Source organism: Carassius gibelio, chromosome A3, assembly GCF_023724105.1.
Source record: "Carassius gibelio isolate Cgi1373 ecotype wild population from Czech Republic chromosome A3, carGib1.2-hapl.c, whole genome shotgun sequence".
NCBI classification, from domain to species: Eukaryota; Metazoa; Chordata; class Actinopteri; order Cypriniformes; family Cyprinidae; genus Carassius; species Carassius gibelio.
This window is the reverse complement of record NC_068373.1, coordinates 10655931-10665382: the sequence shown is the minus strand read 5'-3', so window position 1 is coordinate 10665382 and position 9452 is coordinate 10655931. Positions and strand designations below refer to the sequence as shown.

The following is a 9452-nucleotide window of genomic DNA, read 5'->3' as shown; positions in this document are numbered from 1 at the left end:
AAGACGTTGTGTTAAAACATAGGCCTTAATCTCAAGTAATCCATATAAACACAAACAAGGAATAGAATGGATTAGAGCTGATTTATGGAACAATAAAACATAATATATCCACAAATTTGTAAATCTCACAGTAAAGTCATGTAGTGTGGTCTGGGTTTTGATTTATAGTAAGATATGTGAACTAAAAGAGTGAAACCACAACTGAAAACCCTCACAACTACTTTGTCAGACCAATATTGTAACACAACACGCTATAATGCACACTAAACAGAAACAGACTATGTAGGCTATTATATGGGAAATCTCTTAAAACGAAATTTCATCATGCTGGTCTTTGTTAAATGTGGGTATTTGAATTATGGAAGCACATCTTATCAGGTGAATTACTGTCGTAAGAGTATGTGGGCTTCTCAAACATTCAGAGAGTAATTCCACGACAAGATTCAGAGCTCTCGCGTGAACATGTTTGCTCAGTTTGTTCAGGGAAACTGTTTGGGGTGCACCGAACCATTCCGTCGCCATGGAAAAGGCTAGTTAGTGGTGATTGTTCAGGCCATAGGGATGCTTTGAAGCAGAAACTAGTAAAGGCCCGAGTCATCATGCTCATGGCTCGGGCACACTGTACAGACCTTGCAGAAATGCAGTGATGAGATTGGGGTATGCTATACAAGAGGAAATAGTGTTGAAAATCAATATAGAAATAAATAGGTTTCTTGTTATTTGTGTGGTGGCCTCCCAAACAGGAGGTACGTTCCTAAATCTGGACAACCTGAATTCATTTATAAGTTTGTACAGCGCACAATTATTTATTTCTTGGCACGGATTTAGGTAATTACAGAAAGCTTCTCAATAGCCTATTGATTTGTGTGATCTCCGTGTGCGTTTGTGTTGACTATAGGTACTGTTGGGTGTAAGTGTATAATTTAACAAATTTATGTGGATGGTCAGCTGCGAAGCCCTTCTACACATTAGACATGGGCTCTGGGAAGACGCACACCCATTGGAAGATATTTCATCACGTGCTGCCCGTCACGTGGCCCCAGAGGAAAAAAACGGTGATTTTTGGTGTAAATCTAGACTGTAATTCTATAATATATCATTGGAGCTCGTAAAACCGACACTAAAACTTCTTGGCAAATAAATCACTTCTCAAATTATGAGTTCATTGTATTATGCGAACGCGTTGTTTTCCAAATACCAAGTGGCGAGTTCAGCCTTCTCTACAGGCGTGTTTCCCGAGCAAACTTCTTGCGCCGTTTCGTGCAGCTCGCAGCGGGCCAGCGGCTACGGCTCGGCTTCTACCGGTGCACCGGTCTACTCTACAACTTCTGTGTCCCTGTCGAGCATGTACACGAACGGTGCTAGTCTTTCCAGCCAGACTCAAGGCATGTACCCCACTGCGTATGAGCTGGGAGCTGTTTCGTTGAACATGCCCAGCTCTCTGTTTGACCATCCGAATCTACCCATGGTGAGCGCTGGCCATCTCTGTAAAGCGCAAAGCAGTGGTAAAGAAGAGCAGAGGGGCTACCATCAAAACAACGAAAACAACCTCCGAATCTATCCGTGGATGAGGAGCACAGGTCTGTGAATACCGAATGTTTCTTAAGGACCGGGGTGTGCGTGTATATATGTCCGAGGGGGAGAGAGGGGGGCAGACAGGTTAAGGAGAGCGACCCAGTCATTTGAAAAAGTGTCTTTTTCCTCAGATCATTTTTATGACTAATTAGTCGCCATAATTCAAAACACACGTATAGTATTTCGTGTTTTGAGGAAAAGGGAGGGGACGGTATATGAGCGGTTAGATTAATTATGTTTAGCTATATCAAATATCCAATATTCGGCTGAGATTGTGTGTCATGGTTACATATGTTACATATGTATATATATTTAAGTTAGTATGTTGGCAGTCACGGTGTTAAAAATCCTCATGCTTTTGATATGGAGGGCGTGGCCTTGTATTTCTATGGTATGTGAGAGCTGGGTGGACCTTTGTTTTAAATTGCTGTCAGAAATTTAACAGTGTCTGCGTGAGTGTGTGTGTGTGTTTATATTTGTGGGCCGTAAGTTGTAGGCTACATGTATGTGCCTGAAGCGTGCACGCGTGCATGTGTTGGAAATTTCACAAAACAAACGACTCATGATACGTCTAGTTCCGCGACTAATTATACGCTCGACAATGTTTTTTTTTTTTTTTTACAAATCGCCAAATTTTCGTAGCTTTCTTCTCACATAGCCTCCACGCGTCCCGGCTGACGCAGACCACTTGAAAAGGAGGTCGACAAGTTCTCTTTTAATGATTTTCTGAGGCCTTTCAGAACACTCCCCACGAGCAACGAAGATCCTATCAGTCAGCTGTCAACCCTGGGCGCTTCTTCTCTTGTTAGCTCCCAGTGTAAAAATACAACAACATACTTTTGAAACAGATACCTCATTAGCAAGGTTGATGACATTTACTGGCAGATAGTCCTTGCGCGCCTTTGGTTCAGCTACCTACATGTTTGTTCTGTGTCGTAGTTTTGTGTAAAATGCCAATGTCATTTAAAAATAATGCATGGGTTATAGTACGTCTATCTTACTGTCGTTGTGCAGAGAGATACGACATTTTAAATAATTTTAGTTTTAATAATTTCCGCAGCCAATCGACCGAATTTCGATTGTAATAGGAAACCTGTATTTTAAGCATTTTAACTTTTTTTTTTTTTTTTAAAGATCAGATTAGTCCACTGATATCCTGTCATGTCCGATGCATAGAAGGAAGTCGGGCCTTAAAACCAATATTCACAAGTATATAAACACATATAGGCTTTTTACAAGAACTAGGTTAATCCTTTTGCTCCTATACAATTTTTTTTTTGAACATAGACACATAAGCTAGGCCTTGCACCTCCAACCAATAAGTTTTGCGTCTTTGTTTCCATGAGGCTGGTTGCCCTTTCAGTCCATTTTGTGCTTTGGTTTAATATTTCACATTGATGGGCTCTGTCCCTCGCTTGATTTCTGTTTTATTCACACACAGACACATTCACACAGCAGATGAAAATTCTGCTATCTATTTCCTTGTCTATCATTCGGGAGCCTGTGCAGAGACCCTGCATAGTGATTGAGTACAATGCTCTTCCTTGTTTTAACTCGTGAAAAAGCGTTTCGTTCTGCGAGGACATAACTTATGCACTTATTTTATACCTCTTAAAGAACGAAACCCCTATATCATGTTTATGGATTTCAGTACTTAACTTGTATTTCATTCTCTCGATTTCTCTCATTTCTTTTGCTTTCCCCTTAAATTCTTGATGCTTTTGGACAGTTTGTGCTAGACTAGTATCAACAAGAAGTGACACGGCATTGCCGACAAGACGGAAGTAAGATACAAACGACTGAAGAGTGCAATAAAAAAGTTCAGAAAGCACACGAACTCAAAGCAGTCCCCATTTGTCGACAGTCTGCTGGAAACGGAAACGCAGGGACAGCAGCAAGTCACTGACCGTGCATGGACAAGGTTGTGAAAGTCTAGTTAGATTTCTTTTCTTTAAAAGTGCAGCTAAAAGATGGATACTTTACATAGATGGCTTCTTTATCTAGATGGATAGACGAACACTTCAGCGCTAATGTGTAAGGGAACTAGATCATGTTGTTGACTTTGGTCGTGTTTAGAAGGAAGTCTGAACGCCGGGGCTCCATTAGAGTCACGGGAGTGTGCAAGCCAAGCAAGGGAATTTACATTCAGAAGGGTATTTGTGCACTTTCATTTTGCTTTTGAATCTTTACATTCCACTTTTATTTTTAAGATATATTCTACCCTTCAAAATGTTGATTAGCTCGTGTTGCGTGTCAGTATTAAAACGTAACGCTTAAATAGTGGTCAAACGCATGCTAAAATAACACGTGTTTCGTTTTGCTTTATGTTTTTACTACAGTTTGTGACTTAAATGTAAGGAATACAATTCTTAAAAAATATATAATTTTAGAAATCTTTAAAACGTTTGGGTTTAATTAACTCTTTTTTAAAATTAAGGATTTAATATATGCTTGTTATGTGATGCTTGTTATGTGATGGCCTAGGCACTCTGCAAAAAGCTACCAAGTCGTATTTAAATATTTAAAGTCAGAAATCTCGATATCTGAAAATATGCGCGATACTTATACACCTACAAACAGCACATTGCCCCCCCCTCCCCAGGTATTGCTGCAAATTCTAAAATATGTCGAATTTCTCGTCTTACAATAACTTATTACAGTGGCAAGTTTTTTAAGCTTAAATCTTAATTATTTTTCGATCACTGTATCCTATTTAAATTATTTTAATTTAATTCTAAATATTTTGTTTTCATTCACACCAATGCGGATTCACCAAGGCAGAACTCTTGTTAAAAAAGATTCGAACACTTCATATTATTATTCACTAATGTTGTTGGTATAGCTACATATAAGCCTGTTCATATTTGTTATGCTTTCTGATTCTCATTTCGCGTTTCCACAGGTGCGGACCGGAAACGAGGCCGCCAGACGTATTCCCGCTATCAAACATTAGAGTTGGAGAAAGAGTTTCACTTCAACCGTTACCTCTCACGACGGCGGCGTATTGAGATTGCTCACACCCTGTGTTTGACCGAACGCCAGATAAAAATCTGGTTTCAAAACAGAAGGATGAAATGGAAGAAAGAGAACAAATCAATGGGCCGCTGCTCTCCTGCTGCTGACCAAATCGGGGTCGACGAGGAAGAGGAAGATGATGAGTAGCAACACAAGTGGAAGACATAAAATAGACTATACTATCCATTCAGTCTGCTTTATTTCAGGATACCCTGAGTTGGAAAAAAAAGTCTTGCTACTTACAATAATGTAGGTAAAGTGTCACTGTCGTCTATTTGTGTAAGAGGTGTTTATGTGTTAGACTAGGCCTATTTTTTTATAGTAAATATAGTAATTCAAATTAATTAAAACGTATTTTAATATAGCCTAGTTGTATACGTTTAATTATCCTAGGCTATAAGCAGCCTAGATTATATATAGGCCTATATAATATATATAACCGGAATATATGGACTATTTCAAATATTTGTGACTCATATTTGTGACCACGTTCGGATTAGTCAATGTCAAAACACGGAAGGGAGCAACCTTTTGTATTTTTTTTATTTTATTTTGATATAACCCTATTCTGTATCGATGTGTACATTTTTGTCCGCTTAAGCAATTTTTGTTATAATATATGTTATATTTTGCACAAGTGTTAAAATAAACTGTACAGCTGACTACAAGATTTTTAAATATTTGCAGTCTTTCCTTTTTTCCTTTGCTTTTCGTTTCTTATCGAATTAAAATGACAAAAAAAATTGTTGAACCAAAGATCCCTGAATGTGATACGAGCATTTATTTTTATATATAGACCCATGCCTTTTTTAAAAGATTGCTATAAAATGGCACTCGAAAAAAACTCCTGTTTTAATGTTTTATATACTACTATTACTACTACTACTAATAATAATAACATTAAATAGAAAAAAGTAATAAAGCAACCTCGCCTGGACGTCTTTTACGGTTATTCTTTATTAGTTAAATTATATACACTCTCAGCTTAATACATCCTCGAAAATAATTGCTTTATTTACATTAACAGTTACATGGGTATATTTCCTAAATGTTACTTATAACGATAAAGTACTTTTTACACTATTTGGGAATTACAAATGATTTGTAATGATGATAATAATAATAGTAATAATAATTACACATTTTGATGTAAGCATATATATGAACAGTTATTTAATGTTGTAGATTTAGTAGGGACCAGTGGAATGGAAGTTATTTCACAAAGCATTATTAGTTTTATCCTATAGAGACTGTATTTTTTCGTCAGCATTAATAGAACAGTTTTCGTTTATTGTGACTTGTTTTCCCCCCCTTAGGTCAAGCCGAGTGTATGGAAGTGATAGGTTCTGTATCGTGTGAGACCAAAAGAAGGCGTTTATATTATGGGGTTGTAAACTAATGTGTTTACTGCATCAATAAAAATAGCCGGAAACGCCATAAAAGGGACAAAAATTTGCAGAATGGGAAAGGGGTCCGTCTTTTCTCGTTTCAGATCTTGTAGCAGCAGTCAAGCTTTTGGTGACAATACCTTTTCCGATTTAGACAAAGCTGTGATATTATAAGTGACTTGTATTTTTAATTAATGTGCTTATTTAGTTTAAATCCAATCTCGAAAGCCTTTAGTGCTGTTCGCTTTGTTGTGTTTTTCAATAACGTTCATTTTGTCGCATTGCGAATTTTTCGTGCATATAAACTATAGATTAGTACAGTGTATATCTCTTGAACTGTCAGGGGTGAGCATTGCAGTACTGCCATAACGTGACAAATATTTTCGCCCTGCATCTTTCGTTCTGAAATGTGTGTTTTTTTAATGATAACAACATTTTCACTCGTTTTATGTCTGTTTCTGTTGAAATCGATTTTTTTTCTTCAGTATTATTTAATATTAGAAATATTAATTTTAATAATTTTAATCGTCTAATTATTGTTTCTCATATTCATGTACAATATCATGGCTCTGATTTTGACATAGCTAATCGTCACCTCGAACATTTGAAAAAGGAATGGTCTCTCGAGGTAGAAAATGATCAAAAAAAGAAAAAAAAGAAAAAGTGACTTAGTCACTAATCTGTTTATAGCGCGTATACATATAACCACTGTATCCCTGATCTCCCTTGATTCGCGACATTGCTTTGGGTTGCTTAATTTTATATTAAAGCTGGTCCGTGCTAAATTGTCTTAAATTATATATATTTAAAAAAAAATCAAACGGAACTTTGTTACTTTGTTGATGGGGTGTTATATTGTGCCTTAAAAAACAATATCAAATGTTCAAGCCTATTATCTTACATGTTTGACTAATACGCTTTTAAGCTAGCCTAAGTTGTTTCCAGTGCATGGGAAAAAGCACGAAATACGAATTTTTCCTAGTGACTGTATAGGGGAAAAGATGGCGACGGCAGAGCTACTGCTGTTAAAACAGTCATGAAGAAATGCAATAATTCCTTGTTGTTTTATGAAAATTTACAACTTTGTGATAGAACTTTATGAGTGCCTGGGTCCTGGGATTGGCCGAGAATGGTCATGTGGACGAGTAACCGTGAACATGAACTTTTTATGATTTCCCAAGTGGTTATATTGCAGCATTCTTTTGGCCGCAGCACTTAATGTAGCTTCACTGTGCTCCTTAAAGGTTCTTGCTCTATTTTATAATATATTTTACCAACACCGAAAATGCGCACAGTCTGAGAGCATTGTTCAGGCTGATGTTCTCAGAATGAACATGGAGAGAACAGCCTCCTCTCCGCTCTGCTATGCTAATGTGGCAGCCTGTGATTGGGATAACCACTGCGATGGAGTCTTATTGAGATCTGGACACGCAGTAGGGTCTCATCTAATTTTTCATACGGGGGTCTGACTCCCGTTGACTAAAGCGGGTGTAACGGATGGAAGCTGTGGTGCCGCTGTCATTTTCACTGCTTCGCTCTAATGGCGGGACCAAGAAGAGCAACAGGACTTACCGAGCGCGAGCTACGGCGAGAGGTTTGCGCCTCTCTGTCCTGGTGCTGGGTGACGAATTATCAACAAAGGTAAGCCTGTCATTGTTTTGCAACCGCATCGTTTCTCTGAGGTAAGAGCTCGGCCAAGCCTAATCATGCGCACTGGATGGACGAACTCTACTTTAAGGTGTACATGCGCGACTTATAAGTAAACACCTTGTCTAAATCCAATTATTCATTTCAATCTTGGGTGGAGCAGACATAAGCGTTTGATTGCTTTTCCTCGGGTTTTCTTCAGCTCAGCTCTGGGGCGCAGAGCTACTGCATCGTGTGCATTTACAGAGATTCAGATGGGCTGATTTCGGGTTTTCTGCTGCATTACTGTATTTCTGATCAGAAGCGCAGTCATGGCTGCGGCGAGAGGGCGAGGTTTGAAGAAGCTGCGGATCTTGTCAGTCGGATTTTAGCTTTATATCTCTTGGTCAATTATTTAGTGAAAAGCTCGAGATATTATTCCGTGTCACATTTAAAGTTATATAGCCTACATGCGATAAATGTAATGCATAATGAGCTTAATCAAAAACGAATAATAAATAAACAACAAATATAATAATGCTTGAAGGCCTCACTTAAATTATTAGGGTTATGTTTATAATACCCCAAATACCCAAAGATCTACTTGTGTTTTGCATAGAAGGTCTTTCACTTCCAGATCAGATGCACAAATCTTCCAGCTTATTCTATCTACTGCTGTGAGAGGAAGGCAATGGTTCCTTGCGGCTCATTCTGACAAAAGCTATTTTATCTCTCCGATCCGAAAAATATAACGTTCTCGGAATTTAGTTGTCCATTTGTTCACGTGCACATTTTTTAAATAAATTTGTTTGTCTAAATGGTTCCATAAGGAACCTTTAACATCTGAAGAACCTTTCTGTTTGACAAAATGTTCTGTGTAGAAATGTTTCAGATTATAAAGGCTAAGAAAGGGATGGTTCTTTAAAAAACCTTTGACTGAATGGTTCTTTATGGAACCAAAACTGGTTCTTCCACATGGCATCGCTGTGAAGATCCCGAAGCACCTTTATTTTTTAAGACTATGTCTCTCTGTATGTCTTTCTGTCTTTTTTTCTGTCTATGCATATCAGAGATTTTTGTTTAGGTAATTTGTATATAATTACTAAAATGTGTAGAATATACCTCATTTATTTCAGAACTATCATGTCTTTGTCTTTTAGATGGATAGTTTTAGAGAATATCCATCCAATTTACTAAGAAAAAAAAAAATCGGTATTTTTTTTTATTTATCAAAAACTACTGTGTGCATTAACTTGGTCGATATTTTTCTAGTTTAATTCTCTTAGATGCAGCTTCATGTTGTTGAGAGCTGCTGACACAAATCCCAGCTCATAAGCCATTTCCCTGCTATCTGGCGTCATCTAGTGTTCATTCTTGCATTTGGCCAACATGGACTACTAAGACTAGAGGGTGTGTTTATTGCACTGGGTATGTGTGTGTGTGAGCGTGTAAGAGAGAGAGGATTTATTACAGTGCGCATTTGTTTGCTGTATTGTGTGTGTGTGTGTGCGCGCGCACGCCAGCGCGTGACGTGGCGTTTTATGGCAGTGTGAGAATGTGTTAGTGTTCTTCTAAAGCACGTTTTATTGCTGTGTGAGTGTTTGTGCGACTGTGTGCGCGTAGTATCTTTTATTCCTCTTTTATCAAGTCACGCCAGCATTGAAAACTCACCAACATTATTGTGCTTTAGCTTTTAAATATTAATAAAACCTCTTAAATGTTGTATGCAGTAAAGCACACACAGTGCAAACGCAGATAACAGGAAAGACGGGGAGGGGTTTTCAGCCCGGTGGCAGTGAAACGTAAAAGAATGTAGGGGCTGTAAATTCTCCTAGCTGTTCTTGCTGC

General features: G+C 38.0%; 2 protein-coding genes across 4 annotated transcripts in view; both read left to right on the top strand.

Annotated features, from left to right (window-relative positions):
- The first annotated feature begins 1029 nt into the window (after positions 1 to 1029).
- Positions 1030 to 5258, top strand: LOC127946405 (homeobox protein Hox-B7a-like). The gene is made up of 2 exons (XM_052542961.1): positions 1030 to 1580; positions 4478 to 5258. Exons 1-2 carry the CDS (start codon positions 1157 to 1159, stop codon positions 4735 to 4737), a joined length of 684 nt encoding a protein of 227 aa, XP_052398921.1. The 5' UTR covers positions 1030 to 1156; the 3' UTR covers positions 4738 to 5258.
- Positions 5259 to 7184: 1926 nt separating this feature from the next.
- The window catches only part of LOC127946309 (homeobox protein Hox-B3a), a 51214-nt gene continuing 48946 nt past the window's right edge, over positions 7185 to 9452 (top strand). For 2 of the 3 annotated variants that reach the window (XM_052542872.1, XM_052542802.1), the window contains exon 1: positions 7186 to 7619. The gene's annotated coding sequence lies outside the window, so the exon portion shown is untranslated. Of the gene's footprint in view, positions 7620 to 9452 lie in introns of all 3 variants that reach the window. The other variant, XM_052542881.1, reaches the window with a different exon arrangement.